Source organism: Calidris pugnax, unplaced genomic scaffold (genome assembly GCF_001431845.1).
Source record: "Calidris pugnax isolate Ruff unplaced genomic scaffold, ASM143184v1 scaffold31, whole genome shotgun sequence".
NCBI lineage: Eukaryota > Metazoa > Chordata > Aves > Charadriiformes > Scolopacidae > Calidris > Calidris pugnax.
The window spans coordinates 9,344,252-9,368,661 of NW_015090786.1; the positions used below are offsets into that span (position 1 = coordinate 9,344,252).

At 41.8% G+C, this 24,410-nt stretch overlaps 1 protein-coding gene across 5 annotated transcripts in view; it reads left to right on the top strand.

The window, feature by feature from the left end:
- Positions 1 to 24,410, top strand: part of MACROD2 (MACRO domain containing 2) — an 897,605-nt gene that overhangs the window by 786,156 nt on the left and 87,039 nt on the right. For all 5 annotated transcript variants that reach the window (XM_014966420.1, XM_014966421.1, XM_014966424.1 and 2 more), the window contains exon 9: positions 18,840 to 18,921. In XM_014966420.1, coding sequence (XP_014821906.1) covers positions 18,840 to 18,921 — 82 coding nt within the window. The remainder of the gene's footprint in view (positions 1 to 18,839; positions 18,922 to 24,410) is intronic.

The following is a 24,410-nucleotide window of genomic DNA, read 5'->3' on the forward strand; positions in this document are numbered from 1 at the left end:
TGACTGAAAACGTCTGTTACAGGGTTCTTTTGTGCAGAAGATAGAGGGATCTGTCTCATCTAAAATTTGTGGGAGGTGTCTTATTTTCTTGGTTAAAAGCAAAAGTCTTTGGAAAATGCAGCTTCCCTTCCCTCCCGTCCCTTTTATGCCCCCGGTTTGGAGGCAGAGACTGGCTTTTGGACTGAGAAATTTTAGCGTAGGATTTATAAAGAAGAGTATAAACCTTCCTAGAAAGAGAATACACTCTACAACAAGGAATCAGTTAAAATAACTGCCCTCATGTATGTTTTCCTTTGTTACCGTATCTTGGCATGCAGGAAAGTTTTGTATTTCTCAGTACTTGTAATCTGGCCTCAACTCATTTTCACTTTATTTTGAAATCTGCAAAATACAATGTTATTCTTATTTGTTCTTCTTTTCCAGTCTGTAATTGTGCTCTTTTTAGTCAAGGCTGAAAGAAGTCTCAGCACAACATCGTAGCTGTTCCTTTCATCAGTCCAGCCCTTCTTCTGGCACACTGTGCTGCCGTTCCAAAAATACAGCTCTGTTCTGCTCCCCTTATGTGCATGGAATAGGCCTTGCCTTTGTGTGCAGCCTCAGCCCTGTAAACATGGACACTGCAGGAGTTCCTTTAATAAATTAGCTGTTAGCACATTCAAAACTTTTAAACGATAGGGTGTTTCTCTGCAGTGAGGGAGGAATTTTCATCAGATCAGAAGTTGTTCTCATCACGCTGTGAGTTACAGCGCAGGAAACTGCCACCAGTGTTGTTAGCAGCCGCTCTGCCAGCGTGCCAAGGGAACGCCAGATCGATGTTTAACCCTTACTCTGCCCTTGTTTTCCTAATTGGTCAGCCAAATGAGTGCAAGAGCAATCCATACACAGGCACTGTGCAGGGCATTAAAGCGTTTTCTCTGCTCGCGGAGGTCTCAATCCTAGAAACGCATGTAATTGAAAGGATTATTTTCGTGTGAGTACTCTTGGGGCTAAGAGACCCGGAGGCAGGAGGTCAGCTTGGATACCCCATAGCTGGTTTTATTTGCTTCCCTATATTGTAGGCTTTGCAAAGCAGCTGTAAACAATGTGCCTGTTGCATTTGATTTGATGTAGATGTTGGAAATAGATTCCTGCAGGATTAGAGGTGCAATCACAGTGCCTGACTCTCGAGACTCTTCTGAATAACAAGTCCTCATATTGATTTCCCTTTATAGTGAGAAGTGAGGCGATCAGGGGAGATGGATATAGATAAGCACGTTTCTACTTAGACGAGGACTGGTTTGGGTCTGTTGAAAATCCCTTTGCTGTGAAAGAGAAAATCCCCTGTTGCTTTCCAAGCTATTAATCTGTTTGTGATTACTTTATTAAAAATTCCTCCGCTGTTCTGGTAAGACTGTCATTGATAGGGTTAACCACGCAATTGTCTCCTGGTATTTGCAGGCTATTTTTGTTCCCTTTTTTTTATTAAAACAATTTGCTGTCAAAGACTAAGTGATGCATTTAGATAAGGGCCACAGGTAATTGTTTTAACAAGAGAGTCACCGGTGAAATTGCTGTTTTAATACCAGCCTGGGATGACCATTCCCTTTTAGACTGTAAGAAAAGCAGTGTCATATTATGGTAAACCTCACCAGTTTCAGAGGAAATCATGTGAATTCCAAGCAGACAGGAGTTTAGCAGCAAAAGTCAAGAGAAAACCACAACTATTTCTTTGTAGAAGATCCAGCAGTGTGTTAGGTATAATATGCCTAGGAGTGGTCGCCTCTGTAAATGGAAAACAGAAGGGGGAAAGGCTGTGTGCCTGCCTAACCTCTCTTCATGCTAATGAGAAAATCCTTGGCCTGTGTTCAGTCCGTGTTGGTGTTTTTCTTGGAAGGCGTGTTGGGCATCTTGCATGGTGTATAATGCACGGTGTCTGCCCAAATGTGGTTTATGAAGTGTTCTGTGTATATCTGTTCTTAGAAATTTGGCATTGTCTGCTTGGCTTATATAGTATGTGCCTTTCAAAACAGCCCTCCCCCCAAATAACCCCCACCAGAAAGCAGAGACCCAAACAGCCTCCGAACACATCAGCATCAGTAATTCAATACTGCCACACCATTCCTTTGCTGTTAAATAGACAACAGAAGTAGAAGGGACCCCACAGCTTGAAAGCTGATGCTATTTTGGTCTCTAACAAAAGTCTTTGCTTTGGAAAAGAAAGGATATTTGTTAAACTACTTAAGGAGTTAATTTGCAGGCACTGAAGACAGAGTTGACATTAAGATGAAAAAAAAAAATAATGTTAAAACACGTGTGGCAAGACATTTTTGTTCTGTCAGAAAGTTTGTGGGTGCTGGTGCAGATTCATCACTGAAGAAGAACTCGGCCTAAGGGGCAAATCCTCCACCTAGCAAATCAGGGATGATCTTCCAGCTTAATGTGAGGTTCTGCCCTTTCCTGTTTGCAGGGCTATGCGGAGAGAATCTGGGTTTTTCTGCTATCTTTTATTATTGATTTCCCAAAATTAGAAGTCTCTTTCTAATAGAGAGGAGGCTTAAAAGCAATCAATAGTGTTTATCTTAGGAGACAGTAGTTCAAACTGCAGTGAAAGGTGGTGTAATTCACCCTTTCCCTTGTTACTGATGGTCTCATTTAGTGTAGGTCCTGCACAACAGCTCCAGGTTTTAATGTTGTAAATCCCTTAATTATGCACTCACCAAATGTGTTAAAAATCATTTAAAAGTGTTAGCCGGGCATTTCTGACTGTATCTGCCTCCTCCCGCACTCATATTCTGCTTGCAAATCACTACAACTTAACTATGTGATTTGTATTGGAAAGATTGGTTTTTTGGTTCATTTCACTTTATTATCTTTCAGCAGAGCTGTGACATCCACTTAGATATCTTTACTGCAATTGTTTCTTGATGAGATCAGATTGCCCACTGCAGCTATATCACAATAACAGTAAGATAAAATTCAGGCCGCCTTGCTTCCTTTTGATGAGCTGCTGTCGCCTGGCTTCACGGGGCAGGGAGGGGGGGAGGAAAAAACAAAAGAAAAGGATAAGAATAGCACATAAAAGAATGATGAAAAAAAAATTGCAATCAAAATTGCTCTGAATTAAAGCAGATTGAACCTTTTAAATAAACACAATACGAATAAAAGGGAAGTAGATATTCTGAATGTTACAACAGGGTAAAAAAAAACCCATAAAAGCTCCTAAGACCAGTGATTTGTATACTTGCCTCATTTCAAAATAGAGCACGTTTCGGTTCCTCTGATTGAAAATATTTTTAATAGCTGCTTTCTGTTGCCAGAACGTGTTTAGTAGCAGGCTTTAAAACCTGTCCATGGCTAAACTGTTTACTGTAAAGAGCGTGGTTTTGTTTCGGGCTGCAGTGATGTTCACTAAAGGAATCCTGTCTGCAGCACTTCCCCCCTCACCGCCTCCCATCACGGGCTCACGAATCAAGCAACACGTGCTCGGGGGAGTTTGCAGCAGGCAGTATTATTGAAGTCATTAACTTTCCAGGTAAACTTATTACGTCAGGTTGAAACCTCATCTGGAAAGTCCCACAGGAGGCTTCCAAGGCAAAAGGGGAGGATCCTCTCGAGATTATTTTGGAGTTTTCTTGCTGCTTTCTTCTTAGCAAAGGAAGGGTTGGGGTATTGGTAGCTTTTTGAGTGTTGGCTACAGCCGATTACTGCTAGGTCGTTCGCTCTGTGCCTGGCAGCATTAGTGCAGCAGGTCCTCCCTGTCCTCAGTGTTATTCCCTAATGCTGCCTTTCGGGCTCCGATGGAAGAGCTCTGGAGGGAAATGAAGCCTGGAAATACATATCCAAGTGGCAGCACGTCCTGGGGCACGTGGTAAGAAGAAGCGCATCAGAACAAAAAAAACTCATTCCCAGGGCTGTCTCTCTGTGCCTTCTGCTGCCGCTTCAAATCCTCGGAGCCCCTTGGATGTTTCAGGAGCAAACGACCCACTCCACAAAAAAACGCTGCCTCCCTTTTCAGCGCAGTGAAGAGAAAATATCCATGTGGAGATGCTTATATACAGATAATGGCAGGAGGGACGTGCCCCTTTGTTCTCACCCACAGAGGCAGAGGTGTTCAAGGGCTGTCAAGGCAAGCTTGACCCAAGTACCCTGGTAATCAAAGGAGCCTGACTGAGTTCAGTATGAACTGGTTGGAGCCAGAGCAACCTTGCAAATCATATCAGGGAGTTTCAAGCAGGTCATATGCCTCTGCCTCACAGGTTGTCTCCTTTTCCTGTACTTCTGAAGAAGAATGGATAGCGCAGTTTACATTGTTGCCAGCTCTTGCGATATTTGTTGTTTTTCTCAAAGCCTGAGCTTTGGAGGCATACAAGATGCAGATTTTTTTAAGCTATTGCATGTGTGTCCTTTTAATATGTTTTTAGTCTTTCTAGCTGGAAAACACAGGTGAAAACACAACCCAAGTTCCTAAAAGCTCAAGGTTGACAAGGCAGAAGAGATAACCACAATTATTAGTTTGTGAAGTGCCATAATTTTTAAGTTGTTGTCATGATTTTGGGTGGTTAAGGATGTAAATATGATGTTTACAGCAACAGCGTGTTTTCCGTTCTGCAGACAGGATGAGGCACGTGCTAACTGAAAACTGCGTTAGTCCCACAGGAGCTCAAACATCTATCACTCCACTGGGATCTCTTATTAGTAGGCAGAGTTGCCTTCTAAGGAGAAAGATGCCATTTTCATTCTGTACAATAATCGGAAGATAATTTAAGTCTTCCTCCCTCAAGAAAGCATCATCTTGGCATGGATCAAGACGCAGTTCAAACCATCATATAACATCTCTTGAAAACTGGTGTTTGTAAGAATGTCACATTTGAAATGTTATAGTTATAGGACTTCCATTATATGTATTATAAATCCACATTTTAGAGGGTTGTAATTTAACTGTGTACAGTCATTCGGCTTTGAAACTTGGCATAAAAATCACAGCCCTGGAGCAGATATTTTTATAACAGAAAATATGTGAGAAAATTGATTTGGCTTTTCGGAGATTTAGACATGTTGGAGTTGTCGCTTAGTACATTAGACTTAAAGAAGCGGAATTTGTTGGTGAGTTACCAGATACAAGAACATGGAGCTTTGGGTAGGTGTTACGTGATCCACAGAAGTAATAATTTGGTTTTGATAATAATGACTAATGCAAAATGGGGACATACTGTGTGGATTTTAACACGGGACTACTGAAGGTTGGAGTCGGAAGCTAAAGCAGTTGGAGTCGTCTCGGAGATCAGCTTTGCAGATGCTCCGTGAGTACTTGCAAACCAAGTCAGTAGTAACCAATCTGAATACAGCCACTCATCTCTGTAGGCATCACAGTTGGGTCCTGGCTGTGTAATGGGCAAAAATGTCACAAATTACCCGGCCATGAGATCAAGGACTCGCCGTCCTCTTGGCACTGGAGGTTGCAGAGGGCTGGGATTCGGTAGGAGTTACTGAAAAGAGGTGCCAGGTAGACCGGTGTCTGTTATGGGAGTTGGTTGCTTGAATCAAAATGGTTTATTTACAACATTTGCAGGAGATGTGCTTTTATTCTTTCTTTTGTGCCCCCTCCACCCACAGCAGATTAAAAGGCAGCAGAGAGTATTACGTAAGTCTGTAGCTTATTATTGTTGAATAATGTATATACCTGGAGTCTTGACTGTACCATACAGAGTTTTAACACCAAAAAGTACTGAACCTGGAGAGCACCTGCGTGGAAGTGAGGTGCCAGACGAGAGACTTTGCTGTTGTAAATTGCTGTAGACCCCCCGCCCCCAGCAGCTACCCTGACTTACACCCACGCCAGCCTGCTCCATTCACAGCAGCCAACTCTCCTCTGCCCTCCCTGCGTTTTCCCTTTCTCTCTCTCACTAAAATGAGATAAAGATGTTGCTTTGTGAGGGGGAAAGACCCCAGAGCTCACCATGGAGCTGGGCAGGATAAGTGCAGGTGCTGAGCAGCGTTTCCAGCAGTTCGGCTCCCCCTCGACAGGCTCAGAGCCCCCCTGGCTCGTGAGCGGTGGCCCCCCAGGAGCCCAGCTTGGCACCTGCACCAGACTGAGCACTGGTCCTGCGTGGCCACACGGTGCTGGGAACCAATATGTGATCCCGCCGTGTTTACTTTATGGATAAGATATGCAGCGGAGCTGTCCCGGAGTGGTTTGTAAACTTACACTGTAAACACTGTAAAATGTTTCATCTGTTCAAAGTCAGTCGGTTCAAATATCCTTTCTTTCTTTTTAAAAATCTCTAAATTAGTTTCTCTTTTTTTCAGGTGGAGAAAATAGTTCCAAGCTTTATAGATCAATGTTAACCACATCAGATATTTCCCACTGTTGTTTTTTTTTCTCCTATTAGTTCAAGAATAAAAACCCGATACTGAATAAATATACTTATCAGCTATCAAGGGTATAGTAGGGTAGTTGTTAATAGGAGATGGGTGGGGTGTATTACAGACAAGTTTCTTTAAAACTCTTTATATCTGAACATCCGGACAGATTTGTAGAAGAAAAATTCTTGGCTGGGTTAATCCCACACAGACTAATTTATATTATGGATAGACATTTGTTTAAATAAATACGAGGCATGCATAAAATATCTCCTGATTTGAGAGTTATAACAATGATGGAGCATATCACTGCCAGGTCAGCCAGGAAGCCAAAACCTCTGGAAACCTGGGGCTGACCTAACTGCAGGTGGTACTCGGGCCAGCTGTAAGTCATCACCATTCTTGTTAACTAATCAGAACAGGGGAATGGTGAAGTTCTGTTGGTTTCAGGTTGTTTTAGACTTAGATTTCCCCCATGAACACGATCACAGAGAAGCAATTTTGTCAAAGATGGGACAGCCAAGGATATCTTTTTCAAGGCTGATGCAACAGATGTGCTTGTAAGTATAAAATGTGACCTTGTGAAAGCTCTCTGCACTCTCACTTGGGAAGGAAAGCTCATGGTGATGGCATCTCTTCAGTCACAAAGGGTAAGAGGGAGGGGAAAAAAGCCCAGACAGAGGGTGATCAGAGGGAAGGAAATCACAGAGTGGGGTTAGATAATGATGATACCGTCTAGTTCTTCCATAATGCTTTTCACCAGGACATCACAAAATAATTTGAGAGCTACAGCTCTCACAAAGGTGAAAGGGAATCCCTGTCCTGTGTTATATCCATTAAGCTTGTTGCATCTTGTACAGATCAAAGAGATGGAGTTAAGTCACAGCTAACACTAGGGAGTCACTATTCTCAAATGTTTTGGGCAGATGAGGAGAATACAGTAAAACATTTGCTCTCTTGCTGTATGGTGTTAATTACAAAGCTGTGAAGGCACCTTATACCTGGTATATATTGTGGAGAACTCAGTAATGAATGTGTTGCAGAAAATTTCCAGCTGAAACCCGAACAGGACCATTTACAGCTGCTTTACTGAACAGAAGTGCCAAATCTTCGGTTAGGTTTTGGCTGTGGACCAAAAATACTTTCCACAAGAGGTGATTATTATGTATGATTCATACAGTGAGTCCACACGAGTAAAAATAATACTGCTTAGCTCTCAGTGTTCAAAGTGCTTTTACATTTTCAAAGTGCTGTGCAAACATTAGTTAATTAATGGCATAAAGTAAGTTACATTTTTGTGCATTTAGCATTGACATTTTGACAATAAATGGTTTTGGAGACTTTTATGTGCATCGGTGCATTTGAGCAGCTCATATAAATTGTGCTAATGTTCTCAATTGTATTTGAGCAACTTCTTAGTAATTTAGATGCTTTTTGTCTTATGATGAGCAGATAGATAGAGGGAAGGTTATCCATGGATAGCAATGTGCCATAAATAAAGCATCTTCTTCTCCTTCCTAATAAAACGTAAATCTGCGCTCACTCGCCTCTGTGGCTCGTGCACCGTGATCTGCCACAGAAATAAAAACACGGGTAGAAGTCAGAAACCACTAAGAGCCATCATTAGCATTCCAGCTGCGGAAACAGAGCTCCGTCCAGGAGATGGATTTTGTGGAATTGGTGTGCCCAAGATTAGACGCTGGGACTTGGTAAAGTGCAGGAACATCTGCTGGCTATTTTCAGAGAACTGTCAGCCTATTACCATCTATTTAAATTAATTTAAAAGTGATCCCTTAGAGATGAATTTCTTTTTTCCCCTCCCAATCCTTGTGAAAAATGTTGGCATACAGTTGACATTTATATCCCAGCGGATTTTTTTTTTCTAAACAACTGATATTAAAGTTGTGGAAGACATTCATCAATTGTATCAAGCTGGCTTAATGACCTTTCACATGAGGACATTTGGGCTGAATCACAGATCGAGCTCGCATGCCAAATCTATAATCACGTCTAGTCTCAAGCATAGATCTTCCTTACTGGTCCCAGGCTCTCACAGGTGCAAATATCCCAAAACCAGGCTCCAAAAGCACAGCCGTTCCCCGAGTTGACCCAGGTGCTGGCTCAAGTTCTTGACTTCTTGGGGAATAAGTATTTTACATCAAATTTTCTTGTCTCGCTGCTCATTGTTCCTCCCGATCGCCCTCCTGAGCAGCAAGAAACACGCAGAGGTTGCATTTAGATCATACAGACTCCTGACTTGGTTTCTTTCAGGAGGCTGGGAATCAACCGTTGTGAAATCTTGTGAAAATAACTTCGTCTCTCTACAATCATTCTTACTTAACAAAAACACATGTTATTTTGTTGTCCCTACCTGTCTTAGGCATGAATGGGGTGTAATTGTGACTGTAAGAAGTGACTTTCTACAAAAAGAAGAAAGAACTTTTGTGTAGGAAGGAGAAAAATAGACTTTTTTTTTTTTTTTTAAATTACATTTACTTTACCTGGCATCCATCTGACACGCGGTAAGCAAATGATCCTGAGTTGACCTCCTTTTGGAAGAGACACAGGAGTGAGCATCCTGGGAATGAATGTGGTTTTTTTCTAGCAGTACTGGAAATTTAATAGCTTCCTTTTCTGCCTGGTTCTGTCTTTTTCTGATGGCAAAAAAGATTATCGCTAGCATTAGAATGAGAGACATACAGTATTTGAGAAAATCAGCCTTTGTCCTTTAAGAATGGTCTTTAATAGCTTGCATTAATGAGTTTAATTTGATCTATAAATGACAGATAAGTCAATCATAAAACATTTTCTTCAAAGAGAGAGATAAGGTAATATTTACATAAATGAGATTCAGTCCAGGTTTTAGTACAAGCAATGGTTTCGGAGCTGCTTCAAGTTATGCAATGTGGCCTGTATTATTGGGAAAGCAATTTTTTTTTTGAAGGGCTCTTTTTTATGTACAACAAACTTTTCGAATAAGAGTTTTACTAACTCTGTGTATATATTGTTACCTTATAACCTGGGTAGCAGGTATGTGACCCCTTCACTTTCCTTCCACTACAGGAGTTTTAGTCCCCTCAATGGGGAGTAATTCTTAATTCTCCACACTGGTATTATCTCTGCTGATGTTCTCCCTTGAATAAAGCATAGAGAATATATATCTATATAATATATAGAGACAAACATTTCTGTCCTAGCCACGAAATGCCAGTGTGCTCCTGTTCCTGCAGCAGCAGGTCCTCTGCTGAGGGACCTACCCCTGGCACAGGAAGAATGAGGGAGGCAAAGCTTTTGGGGACTGACGGACACGTGGTTCCCACCGCTCAGGGACCCGGTGACTTCTCATAGTGCCTGGAAGTCACTGCTCCAGGGCACGAATCCCTGTTGCTCTCCCTGCTGGTTCCCAGCCTCGGGCAGCTTTGTCTCCTCCTGGCACTGGCATCCACCTCTAAATTAGTGGTACCTGCCTGAAGGGTAGGACGAACCATCGCTTGGTCTGTCTGTGTGGGTTTAAAACCTGGGGTTGTTTTAGGTTCAGAATCTTGCAGCAGGCACAAAGATGATGGCATAGGAGGAGGTTACACTTTTGTTTTCAAGCATATTCGTTTTTTTCTGGAGTGGTGGACTCTGAGCAGGTAGTGCTGATTCTCCTGCTATCCCTGGGAAGGAGTGGAAATTATATTGGTAGATACTACATGCTAGTACAGCAAAATTGGTATAAACATCAGGAATACAAGAAATTTCTGAAGTGAAACCTCAGGCTCAGGGGATCCAGCAAAGAGCTTTTGGTGGTTGTGGAACATGACATCTTCTGGGAATTAATCTGCTGCAGGGTGGATGCCCACACAGGCTTAGGATGCTCATAGTCATTGAGAACTTTGGGGTATTTAAGTCCAAATTGTACTAAAAACATACTGAAAAATGCATGTTGCAAGGTAAAATATGGTGCAAAAAGTTGGCCTGTGGGATTACAACACCCTGCTTGATTGTAGGCCATAATACCATTTTATTCAGCGGAGATCCACAATGAGACTGTAATGATAACTTTAAGTAAGCTGATGATTTATCTCCTCAGAAACGCAGGGTTGTTGTAAAACTGCCTATCAGATATTTTCAGAGTACTATCCTTCACAAGCCCTTATTTAACGCAGTTATATTTGCATGCGTACCCTCTCTTCGCATTTGCCATTTGTCACTGAGATAGCAAATTACATTCATCAGAATCCATTCATTCCCCCGGTTTCGCTGAATACAGGATTATCTTGGCTGTGTCAGCTGCCCTATGACTGGGAACTGTGAAAAATGGAGGTCGCCTTCAGATATTCCAAACATGTATCTTCAAAGGACAGTGGGTATTAAGCTGGAAAAGATGAATGGGCTTTATGTCATCGTGTTTGTGTGGCATAAAAGTGAATTGTGCAGATTGATGGATATCTTGGTAAAAACAAATGCATTTTTAAACTACTCTCTTGCCCCTTTCCTGACAAGTTTTAGTGACCATCAAAAGAAATATACTGAGACGCTGCCCTTAAATCCTAGACTGATTTTACAGGTTTTTTCACCTTTAGGAAACTGAAAAACTTTTTAGTCATTGAGCAAAATACCACATATGGACTATTAAAAACTGGTTATTTTTCTAGTCCTATATTAGCTCTACAGGACTATCGTGTCTTATTTGTCATATAATTAAGTATGTCCCATATAAGTAAATGGGACACGTACAGTTTTCTTGCTGACCATTTGTAAATTCCTCAGAAAATGTTGCCATAATTTCTTATTTTAGATCCGGATTGCGTCTTTAGGACAGATACTCTGCTTGTCTGGCAGGTGCTCTGTTCATACAAAAAAAGTAACAGCTCAGCACAAAGCGTCGCCAGGTCCAAAAGGGAAACCTCTACCTGTCCTTGAATAATGCACTGTTTTAAAATGGGGACCGAAAGCACAAAGTGAATTCTTCTCAAGGAGAATAAGTAACCTTTAAAAAACAGCTAATGTATTGGGGGGGGGAAAGAGTTATCATTATTGATTCTCCCAACGCATGGATACATTGAAAAGATTTGCCAGAGGAAGACTGGTGGTGTGCAGTGAAGCTTGTGAACTTTCCCTGTGACCATTGATAGGATTTTTTTTGTTTTTTTTTTCCCTGGTTTAGTTCTGCTACTCTTATTCTCTGTCACCTTGGGCACATCAGTTCTCCACCTGGAGACGAAGATCTGTCAGAAGTGTCAGAAGACTGTAGCGCTTACCCGTGTGTGAGATCTGTGGGTAAAAGTGCTTCTCCACTGGAAAGCATTACAGTTTTAAACATGTTTTGGTAATACGGAGATAGGCTTGTGCCATAGTGATAACTGCAGTGGCGTTTCTGGTACCCATGTGATACAGGGAGTAATTTGCCCTCATCTGGTGAATAAGAGCAGAGCTGTAGGAACAGGAGCAGTAGGCAGGGAGAGGCGTTCTGACTGTGTTTTACATTTATCTTGAGTTTCATTGCTAAGCGTGTTGCTACTTTTGTTTTAGTGGCAGGGATTATGGCAAAGGTTCCGTTCCTTTGGGATGTTGTTTGCGTTAATATTTTAAACTTGTAATAAATGTCTGCTGGGGTTTTGTTGTGTTTGGGTTTGCTTTTTTTTTAAAATTGCCGTTGGACTTTTAATTATCTTTCACTCTAAGCAAAGTATGTTTTCCATCTTGAAGTAGGATATTAAAGCACTAATAATAACTTTCTGGTTTTTAACTTCAGTACGACCACCATAGAAAACATTCCACTCTATTTGTGAAAAGCATAAATCATTTTATAACTCATGTGTTTTGTATTATTTTTTTCTTTCAATGACTGCCTAAGTAATATGACGGTTTAAGTAAGAGTTGCTTCCTCACAGCTGGTCCTCAATGGGTATTTGCTCTTGATGTGATATCATAACGCTCCATTAATACCATTACTTGCAGGAGATTTACAGCGATGGGGATTTTTATTTAGATTTTTTGCTTTGGATTCAAAGAATCTCAAAACTCAAATCCATGAAAATCAAGGAGCTTCGTCCTACGAGAGTAAGTCTGTCTTCCTCCACCAGCAGGACTGATGGATGATCTAGAGACTGCCTGGTTGCCTGGAGCTGGGCTCATTTGGGTAGCCACAAGTTCGAGTAAATGAGGGGGCTGGTGTTTTGGCTCAGGTCTGCAGTGGATTTGAAGCTGGGCCAGGTGTAAAGATCTTAAGGCTAGGTGAATTGCTTTGTGAACATCATCACACAGTTCGTTGGTTGTCAAATTCACCGTATCACCAGTCTGGCACCTCTGCCCCGCTTAAATCTTGTTATGAGGATGGAAGCGGCGCCGAAGCTTTGTATTTGCCATAAATACTTGACTGAAGTTCTTTTTGAGAGTAATTCTGCAATTACAGACCATGATGTCATGCAGAAAGGAGCAGACAGTCAGCTAGGCTCTATGCTTTAATGGTTTCTGTGAAATTAGTAATAATACTGGGAGGCTGAATTTTAATTTACAGCGCTGTGAATTGAGTAGTTTTTATAGGGCCTGAAGCATTCACCTTTCGAAGGAGTGTGTGAAAACTTCTGGCCTCGACCACGGCTCATTTCCAGGTGGGATTGCAGTCCTCTCAGCTCTTTCTTTTTTGGGCAGGCGGACTGCTATCTGGACAGCTGGCCAGATGTGCATGGTGCTCAGGAAAGGCAGTGCCTCTGGCGAAGCGGATCACAGCTGCTGCGAGGGATGGGGCAGATGCCTGTGTTATTTTACAAAGCTGGTATTTCCATCTGTTAGTTGGTTGCAATAGGATTACCGGGGGATCAGACCGGGCAGAGGGTAGGCTGAAGGGGAGACTGTCAGCATCGAGAGCATCATTTACCAGTGCTTTAAGGGGGCAGAAACAGATGTGGGTCTCTTTGAAGTGTACCTCTGCATGTAGCCAATTCAATGCGTCAAGCTCCGTGCCGGGCAGGGAGGAACTCTGTCAAAAAAACAGAAAAGAGATAGATGGAAAATGAGGTTCCTGAAGATAAGCAAGAGAGAGAGATGTGGACTTCAGAACAGCAAAGTGAGCCCTTGCCACAGAAATTGAGGAAATTTTACCCAGTGTGCAGGGACCAGCTAGGACATAGAATCATAGAGTCTAGGTTGGAAGGGACCTTAAAGATCATCTAGTCCAACCATCAACCTAACTCTGACAAAAAAATAAGTAAGAAATAAGCAATAAAAAAATCACTAAACCATATTCCTGAGGACCATTTGTAGCCTGATCCCATGGGGCATTAAAAATCTCTTCCTCCTCCTTCTTTGCTTCCCACAACTGAGATTTGGACTCCACGAGAGCATGCCTTGGAAACCTAACATAGGTGGCTTTGTTCCCACCAGTCTGTATAAGGGAAGTCTTGTCAGGCAAGACAGCAATCCCCAACAGGGCTGCCCCAGCAGCCATGGTCTGAACAAGGGGAAAACATGGGATTGTGGCACTGTTGAAGGTTCAGGACTTCTTCCTTATAAGCCCTGTAGTCAAGGAGACTTAATGGGGACCGACAGCTCTGAACTGTGACCGTTAAGGATGTGTTTGAGGAAGTATCTGAAAATTTAGAGTAATGAAATTTGAATATCAGAAGAACTTTAATTCGTAAGGAGGCAAATGTTGTTTCTGGCGTTATGGAGTATAGGCGCCGATCCAAGCACGCTGAAGTCAATAAAAAGCCTCCGTTTGGCTTCACTGAATTTTGGATTAAGTCCACAGAATGTTTGATAAATTAAAAATGTTACAGCAAGCTTCTGGTGTTCACCGTCACCTTAAGACAATAGGTCCTGGTGGGATCAGGCAAGGGCGTTTCATAAAAGGGATTTGTTACACGTATGCAGAGCAGAAAACTGCTTCATTCTCGTTGTTGTTTGTTACCATTAATTTGATTTGGGATTGGGAAATATTTTTTACAAGTTAGCATTGTTTTTCCTATTGTGTATTTTCTGGTAAGATGTAAATTCTGATGAAACTTGTCGCATATAATAAAAAGCAGTGACTGCCTGCTGGGTAAATCTCTTGGTGCTAGGGATACGCATGAAATACTTGGGAGTTCTGAAATGCAGTTGGATTTATTTTTGTTGCAAGTTGTTATTTTTGTTAGGACATAAGGTGGCAATGACATGGGAACACTCATTAGGTAAAATAGTCCAGAATGTCTTTTGATCAGTTTTCTGCTTCAGATCTGTGCCTGATATGTACAGCTTGGCACCTGGCTATACATTCAGCTATAGGCATGACAACATTTGGCGTGGCCTGTGGATTGTGCTTGGCAAGACCTCTTTGTAATGATGCGTAAGTGCACGACTAAGTATTACTGTCCCCTAAGCAGACAGGGAAATTAAGTCAGAGGAATCAGACAACCTGCCGGAGGCTGCAGCAAAAGAGCTGAGATAAAACCCAGAGACGTTTTCAATCCTAAAATGTATATAGGTCCAGCTGTAGAGTATGAACTCCTGCTACATCAGTGGCTGGATGGGCAGACGTGTGCAGACACGAGAGCCCTCCCCCATGCTGCAGCAGAGGGAAGGGTCCTTTAGGACCCTTACACGCTTGGTGTGCACTTTTGGTTTGCTGGGGAGGCAGGGCTTTTTCCCTTCTCAAAGAATCCATAAAAAAAAGCGTAAAGTTGCCAGAAAGCACTAGCAGACTCTTCTTCTATTGTGGCTTTGGATGTGGTGAGGCTTGTGGCCATTTCTCCAGGTGGTGTGCGTCCATCTTCTTGCTGTGCTTGCCTTCTGTGGGTAGAGCTGTCTGTGGCTGGGGTGGCTGCGTGGCGGTGGGGCTGGGCTGCCGCAGAGGGGTGCAGCTCCCAGCTCTGCCCTCTGCTTTGTGGGACCCTCGGCAGCTTTTCATCTTTCCCGTGCTGGCGGTGACGGTGCGGTCCCTGAGCACCCTCCGGCCCCAGCTGCCCAGGGAGCCCTGCTAGACCATTAGTGGTTTAGAACTAACCCAAAGCACATTAACCCGCCAGTAAAGTTAAAACACGCTAAATGCAAAGTGCTCTCCGATTCACTGGGGGAAAACAAACCAACCAAACAACCAAAACCCCACTGAACAAAAAGCAGGAGGAAATATTTTTGCTATCTTCTTCGTATTAAGATCAATGCTGCCGCTGCTATTAAGACCAACAGTGCTGTTATACCCAGTGGAGTGGTTTTCACTTCATGAGATTTGGCTGTATCCTTGTAAAATCCTGGCTTTAATGACTGACTCTGGGTCCGTTCCTCTGCAAAGCAGCCTCAGCCCTTTGAGCCACGCAGAGCCCCAGAAGTTTACTGATCCTTATCCGGTGCAGCTAACAAAACCACCAGGCAAGTAGCCCCCTCAAAATTAAATGGAGCCTGGCAAGGAGAGCAGGGCCCAAGAAAAGAAAAAAAATATTACAGGAAAAAAAAAATAATCAATGTACCCGCAGCCTTGGGCTGTGAAGCTGCCTACTAAGTGAACAGCTCATGCAATTTAACTCCCTTCTTCCTGTGTTGCAGCGCTCTTAATTTTGGGGTTCTTTGATCCACCTATTCATAGCTGTGAAGCGAGCAGAATTTAATCAGGCTCTGACAGGGGATGGCTGATTTTAATACCGGTCTCCAAAAAAGAGCTGTCAATCAAGGATGAGCTTTAATACCTTCAACTTGCAGCTCCTTTAAACTTCTGCTGCAGTTGAGCGGTGCTTGGTCAGCTGTGGAGGAGCCGGGCACCTACAAAAGGTGCTGGGGGCTCCCTGGGCACGCTCGGGGGAGTCCCGGGGGCTACTCCCTCCCCTCTGTAAAGGGGTGGCATGAAACGTCTAATCAAGTTGGCGTTTCCTAACCACATGAGAGGAGAGATTTCCTCTTTGAATAAGAGAGCATCTTTCATAAGTGCGCATCCCAAAAGGCCTGCTGAGCTTTTGTGAGCCAACAGGCAAGGCAGGTTTGGAGTCACTTGGATTAAATCTTTGCATATTGTAGCTGGAAACAGGAGCAGTGAGGACAAAGGTTACTTTCCATACCTAATTTTGAGTTATTTTAGCTGGGGATGTTAGATAAAATAGTCAATGACTGGCAGGATGATAGAATATGGTTTAATTTCAGATTTACTATCTGCCAACACATGCCATTCAATCAGATAAACACAGGATTTCAGCTGTCATCACAATATCTTATGCATACTTAAAAATAGAGTGCTTTTTCTCACACCAAGAAGAAATTGAACAGGTTTATATATAGGATGTATACAGTTAGGAAACTAGAAATTTTGAAATAGTCTGCCATTTCTAGAGAGATTCCCTATCTTTAAATTAAGGAATTGCATTAGAAGTAGTAGAAATTCTCAGGATTGCAGAAGTTTTATCATTGTGGACTGCACAGAATAAATAAAAGTAAAGGGAGCACCTTGAGAAGTTGAACTATATGAAATGAGAGAAATATCTGTAGTATTTATGGCAGAGAATTTGAGACTATATAGAGAACAAGACAACGCAGAACTTCTCTGCGTGGGAATAGCATTCCTCCTCTGGTTTGTAAGTTTCCATTCTGGGTTATTTGTCTGTCATGGTTCATGTATTGAGCCTATAACTGTAATGCTTCAACATCTGCTCCGTTCGGGAGGTGGAGATAGGAAATGGCAATCTAGGGTCATCCCAACACTATCCTAAGCCAATTTTCACAAGAAATGTAATTTAAGCATTCACTGTCTAAATCTTGCCTCCTGAAAAGACAACTTAGGTTGGAAGCTCTCATATAGGCAAAACAAGGCATGGCTTGCCACCGGTCCTTATGTTATCAATTTGTGAGTACACAGATGAGTATGGCTTTTTGGCTTAAGCGCTTAACCAGTATTTGGGTTATTATATCCCTTGTGAAAAGCAGCTGATGACACAGTCCAGCATATTTTGAAGGTCTAGCCTGGTTTATTTACGAGGGCTGCACGGAACAGCTTGTTTCTGTGAAATTGGTACGAGCAGACAGCAACAGGCAGTTTTCTCGCTCACGAATGTGCGGTGTCTGCCCGAGCTCTGCCCTCTCCTGCTCTCGAGCCTCTTCCCTCCTGAATGCCCACGTAACCTGCACCTTCAGTCCCCTCTCGCCTGCCTCCTTTCCTCTTTCAGGTTCTGTAGTCACCTGTGATTCGGAGATGTCCTTGTTAGGAACAATTAGCATTTTCCAGCATAACCAGTTATTGCCTGCTCTCCTTCCCTTCTGTATTCTACCAGAATTCTACCAGCCTGCTCCAAAATGAGCTCTGAAACGGCATCCTGAGCTGCTCAGCATAATGGTTTCTTTGAAGCCAAGACTTGTACTTTGCTTTAAAGAGCAGCTCTAGCAAAAGGACAGCATTTTCTAGTGAAGATACCATAATGAAGGTGGTTTTTTGAGAGCTTTCCTCCTGCGGTTCCCCTGCAGGGGGAGGGGGAGGGGGAAGCTGGAGCTTATTCTGGCATGTGCAAAGGCGCTCTCGAGGAGCTCTGCTACAACAGATCAGCTTATTGTCCATGCAGACACGAGGACAGCGTAATGCCAGTCAAGATGCTGGATTTCTTATTGCTTGGGATTCATCCCTTTCTGCTTAAGCTCTCCTGTGCTTCAGAGAAAAACTTGATGATTGGGTTGTGGGTCCCTCAGCTTGGCCGTGGGAGGGTTTTTCAGACTTCACAGCTCCTTCCTGGAGCTCGGTTTTGGCTGCTGAGGCCATTTGTGCAAACAGATAAAACAAAGAAATGACGAAGCTAGAGTGAAGTCCAGCGTGGGTGTTTTTCAATCTTAAAGGCTTTGAAATTCTGCTTGGTGTTTATTTTGTTTGGCTTTTTTGTGGGTCTCTTTCAGAAAAGCCTTTAACATACAGTGATCTCCCAAACAATTTATTTGAAATGATTGGTGGGTGGCGCATACATTATGAGCTGTGGTTTCATTGGTATGCTCAGCCTCCCTAAGTAGATGGCATATTAAATGTTTTATTTACCCCGTGTGCTACCTGTCATCTAATCAGCTTTTGTTTTTGCTGCATTCTGCTTGTATTATAGCAAGAGTAAGTGGTTTCATGTAAATTAAGACCACATGAAACCTTTTAAAGACATTTTAAAATACTAAATGGTTTTGCAAATAGGTTTGTCGGACAAGGATTGGAAAAAGAGCTCTTTGCTTACCCATTTACTCTTTTGTATGCTTATTAGAAGCCCCCCATGTGACTCTTTCATCAAACATTGTATCCCAGTACTCATCTAGAATGCCAAAAGTCATTTATATTGTGCTCAAGAGTGGTTTGCATAAACAGGCGGCAGTTAACAAAGAATACAGTTGTGAACTGCAATTGCAAATGTTATTTTGTAAATTACAACACAGATGCACAATAAAGTCAAAACATGCATCCCTGTGATGTTTTCTTGCTTGCCTCAAGCATAAAAGTGTGTTGGCTTAAAAGTTTCTCTGCTTTTATTAACTATTATTGCCAATGTTTATGGTTGCAATCATTTCACTGTGAATAATTTTGTTTCTTACAGGTGGATCGTATCATCTTCTGTGTTTTTTTGGAGATTGACTACAAGATTTTCAAGAAGAAAATGGGCGAGTTTTTCCCTCTAGGTAGGTATTGTAATCAAGCACCATCTGACTTTAAAAAATGATGCATCAAAACTACAACAGTTGGCCTCCTTTCTTCTTTCCTTGCCTAAGCCAAATATTAAAATGTGAACATTCTTTAATGGTCAGCTGTGCTTAAAGGCTCTGATCCTGGACAAATGCAGACATTTAAAATTTGTGAACCGGTAAAACTACTTGTGATACTGCTTTTGCAAAATCAAGGCCTGCTTTTTTATGCTGAGTACAGGTAGTGTCTCCATTCTCTGCTGTAGTCGTATCTCCTCCCAAAACCTGGTGCGTGGCACTGGCTGTCTTAACTCGGAGAAGAAAATTATTTGCACTAATGTATATAGCTCATAGTGTATATTGCTTTTCCATGCACTTTGTACATGCTTTGCTCTTTCATTAATGATGCTGGAAGGGTTTCTCTGGGCCTGAAAAGATACCGCAGGGGTTAGAGCCCAACTGTGTCTGAATGAGAACTTTAAACTTGAGCTGTCCCTGTGCAAGAATGAATGGGAGAAAGATGGCTCTCGATGGAGCACTTGGGAAATGTTAGCCATTCATCTTAGATTTCACACAGGAGGTTTACTTGCTAGAATTTTAGAAAGCCTAGTGGATAGTAAATTTGTTAATGCCCCTCCCCCCCCATATGGCTGTGATTTATTTTTATTGTATATCATTAGAAATCTGTTTCTCGGCTTTTTTGTCAACCCTAAGTTTCTCCTGTTTTATTTTGTTTTCTGTGACAACAGTCTTACTATATGTGACAAGATCCAGATTTTAGTATTTTGTTTTATCACCCATTTCAGAAGTGGCAGTCGCTTAAATACTCCCCACACTGTCTGTCTGGTAGAAAGGGCCTTTGAGTAATAGGAAGCAGAGCTTTGGTGTGTTGTGGGTCTCCATTAATTGTACAGGACTGTGTTGTCACAAGTAGCTGCAGTGATTTTTTTCCTTTCGCTTTGGCTGGTAGTATGGAAATTGGGATGTTTCTGTCTCATCTCACTAGAACAAAGCTTTTTGTAGACGACTTTGTAATCTCCAGTTTGCAGTGATTGGCAGGTGAAACTTAAAGACCTATTGAATAATTCAGGTAGCATAGAATGGTGTCTAACCGCTTAATAATATTTTTGTCTGGAGCACACTGAACATGCATTTCAAAGACTGCGTTCACGTCTAATCCCATCATTGTGTGATTTTTTTTTTTTGGCAGTGTACTCCAACATATAGAATAAAGAGGCAGTACCCTCCCTCCTGTTGCTCCGTCCCTGCCCTTCAGATTAAGCGAGAGTAGACCATAGTATGAATTTGTCAACAAATTAGAGTATTAATACTCACCTTGATCGTTAATGCCTTTGAAATCACAGATTAAAGCCTGTTGAATTGTTGTTATAAATGTAAAGCTCATTAGGGTTTGAAAGCTTGAGAGACAAGGAGATGATTTAAAGAAATCTGAAGCATGGTAGTCAGTAGTCAGGCATTGGAATAGACTGCCCAGGGAGGTGGTTGAGTCACCATCCTTGGGTTTGTTTAAGAGTCGTTTCGATGTGGTGTTGGGGGATATGGTGTAGGGGAGTACTTTAGAGTAGGGTAGATGGTTGGACTCGATGATCCCAAGGGTCTTTTCCAACCTAAATGATTCTATGATTCTATGGCAAGCCCAAACAAGAAAAGAGAGGAAGATGGGAGATTTATTTATTTTGGGGGCGGGGGGTCAAAACCTGACATTGTTGAACTCTGTACAGAGAACCTGTGTGGTTGGATGTCGTGTTGTATAAAGACTTATAACTGCATTGTGCTGCATTATAGAGATGAACAGTTTTATCATGGTTTTAAAAGTATGATTATTCTCATGCGTGGAAAGTTTTTACCTTTTTTTTTTTTTTTTTTTTGCTTGAACTGGGTATTTGATATGTGACCACAGAGAGGTGGTCATGGCGGGGACCACTGCAAGCAAATGCAGTGGTTTGCAGGTATGTGACTGTGCAAAAGGTTGATCGAGTGCTTACGCAGACAGCGGTCCAGATAAAGATGTTTTAGTTCTCAGCAGTCACAATTTGGTATAGATTGCTAAAAGATCGTAGTACCCATTTTCATAGGCTCCCCATTGCAATTTTCTCATAACTAATGATTCTGAATACCAGTTTTGATATGCCATAATGATGCTGGTTTCCAGAAGGACCTGAGCACCTACTGGCTAGTGAGCTGGAGCTTTAAAAGGAGCTGGTTTAGCATCTTAAACTTTATCCCTGACTCAGTGAAGGGTTTCCTGTGGTTAGGTCAGTAGCCAGTGATTTGGGAGATCTGATTTTAATGTCTTGTATCACCTTGGATATTTGGTATATCCTTACAGGAGTCACTTAAATCTTCAACTTGTGAGCAGACAGGGAGAGGCAGGAAAGATCCATGCTGCCCAAATGACTCTCCATTGATGTCTCTGGAGAAATGATCAGTATCTGGGTCTCTCTCCTGGAGGAGTGCCCTAATGATGAATATACAGTCTCAGGCTTTCTTTGCCATCTTGCATTCCACAGGGTACCACCACTTCAAGAGATGTCAGCTGAAGTCAGCCCCACCCTAAATTGCCTATAGTCTACTGGTGAGACCACCAGCTGAAGGTCTGGGTGGTGATTACCAGATGACCACCATGTTCCTTTTTTTTGTTCTCTTGTGAATTGCCATCTGCATTCAATGTAGCGGACTTTGACGAGTAGTCAGCAGACTCTCCTACCGTAGGGATATTCCATCTCTCTGGTTTCTTGCACAGAGGACTTAATCAACACGACTCTGTGCCAAGGAATTAGCAACTGTCTCTACCTTTGCCAGTGAATTCCTGATATTTAGATTGTGGAAGGAATTGCCAAAACTCTGGTGGTTTTGGTTTGGTTTAGGTGGATCTATTAATGTAGTGAAATGAAAGTCTTTAAGGATAGTCTTGCCCTAAATTTGAATTGATAGGACACTGTCTGAACACTCACAGGAGAGAATAACACTGAAATATTACTTCAAGCTTAGAGAAAAAACATTGAGACGCTTTTAAAGTGTGTCTCACATTCAGAAGCATTATGAAATACATCTGCTTTAATAGATGTGGACAAAAATGCTTAGAAAGAAGAATATATTCATGGAGTTATATACATAAATAGTTATTACTTTAAACCCAGTGCATTAATAAATCCAGAAAGACATCCAAGTGCTTGAGCTAGTCAAGTGATAATGAAATGAAGCTAGAGTTACACCTCAGTGCATTAGAGTAAGTGGAATATAGATATAGGGAAATTGTTCCATTAGTGGAACATATCATTAGGCCTATTTTGCGAGTGGAATGCCAAAGAAATTAGTCGAGTAATAGTACTGATATTAAGACAACTGCCAAGAGCCTTGTCATTTGCAAACTTTAAATATATAGGGGGAAGAGGCAGACTTCTAAGTAATTTCATATCTTAGGAGTGTAGCAAAGCTGTTCAGTAACAGACCAGTTGTCACAGTCTCAGCATTTCTGATTTAATCTCAATAATCAGTAGCCTGTAGAGAACCTGAGCCAAAGCCAGCGTGCTCCAAGGGGGAGGCCACTTAATCTTTAACTCAGACTTAGGATCTCATCGTAGTGGTTCTCCAGAGAAGCCCTGGTTTAGAAGGTCAAGTGTCCTGGTCCACGTAGAATTTTCTGTTGAACCTCTGGGTTTTTTCTGAGAAGTTTATGTATGTCCTGGTAGAAGAAGAGTGAGGGTGAAAGACTGCTTCTGTAGAATAACCAACCTTCTGTGCTTAAGATAGGTCACAGTTCTAACATATTAGGTGCAACAAACAGTGGTGTGTTTTTTCTTCTCACCAATCGAGTCCCGTCTCCTCACAGAATGAGGTGACCCAGCCATTCCCCTTTCGGCTGTGTTGGGAAATTCTTTCTACTTAATCTAAGAGAATGTCTTGCTACATATCTTTCAGGCAAATAAAATATCCTTGCCTGCAGTTCTGGCTCAGATGTGTAGTTCTTACATCCCTGGATTCATTGTTACTAGTATTATGAGGGAGCTTTCCCGGAAAGGAGCTGATACTCGTACCATTTTTTCTCTTGGAATTCATTGTTTCTTCTAAGAGAATCTACCTAGAGCCTAGATACTAGGTGTTATTTTTATTTCTAAATATATATGTATATTTCTAAGACTGACCAGGAAGTGGTATAAAACAATCCCCCTTAAAAAGCTAGTTTTACCAACATTTACCTTACAGTGATTCGTACTTCTAGGATTCGTAGGAGTAAATTAAGAGTATTTGTAAACAGGTGCCAGCTGGAGACAAAGATACTTTTTCTTTTTTCTCTCTTCTATACTGTGTATACCTACCTACTTAATATGTCAGATAGGCAATCTTGGAAGGACCTTTGGCAAATTGTTTGTTTTTTAATGGTGGCTGTTGTATATTATGAAAGGTTTACCTTAAGTTGCAATGCTTAAATTATTTCTAGATCTACCACCTGTTATCAGTGGATTGGAGAAGGGAATAATTTTTTCTGAAAATGTTCTTTAGGCAAAACTAATGTTATAAATGGTATGTATTGCGAAGCTGCAGCATTCAAGGTTATAATACGCTCTTACTACTTGAAGCACAGTAACAAAATTACTTCACTAAAGCATTGCTAAAATTGTTAGAGAGAGGACAGGTTTGCACTTTTATTAGACCAATTGATAGATGGAAGATGCAGGCTTTTAGACTCCGTGTCCTTTCAGAGCTAATGAAAGGATGCTGAGCCCAAGAGCTTGTTCTTTTTCTCTTTTTTTTTTTTTTGAGCTATCTCAGTGTTAGGAAAAAGAGAGAGAAATTGCTTCATCTTCGATAAACTTTTCTCTCCCCTGTATTCCAGGTTATGAAATTTAATGGATTTTCTTCTTTTGCCCTGGTTGACAAAAATACTGTCCCCCCCCTTACCCAAAGCATATGGGTAAGAGCTACTGTCTGTTAGTCCTCTTGTTACTTCAGGAAGATGCACAGCATCGTAGTCGTGCATAAATGTGCAAATAGGTTACAATTACAGAGGAAATTCATTGTTAAGAGATCTACCAGGCTTGGAATCAAATTGGAAACTGTCTAAATGGCTGAATGAAGGGCTTTGTATTAAAAAGGCAGATCCCTGCACTAATACGTGAGTGAACTCTTAAGCAGAGATTGTAATTTCTGTACTGGTATTGAGAAGCATTGCCCTCTTCACTTACTGTGACTGACTTCACTGGGACTGAAGCACTCCTCAGTGTGAGCAAAGGAATCATAAGTTAGCGCTTAGTAAGTAATCCTGTATCAAATGGCTAATTCGTTTGATAAATTTAGCCTCTTTATTTGCATTTGCGGTGTTCATGAGCTGACTCGTTTCCTTAATTCATCGCCTGAATGTATTCCACAAAATATTTTTCATGGGCTTTATTTCACCATGTGGATAGGTGCCAAGCGGTTTACTGGAAGTACCCGGTGTCCTTTATCTGAGATTTCACCTGGGT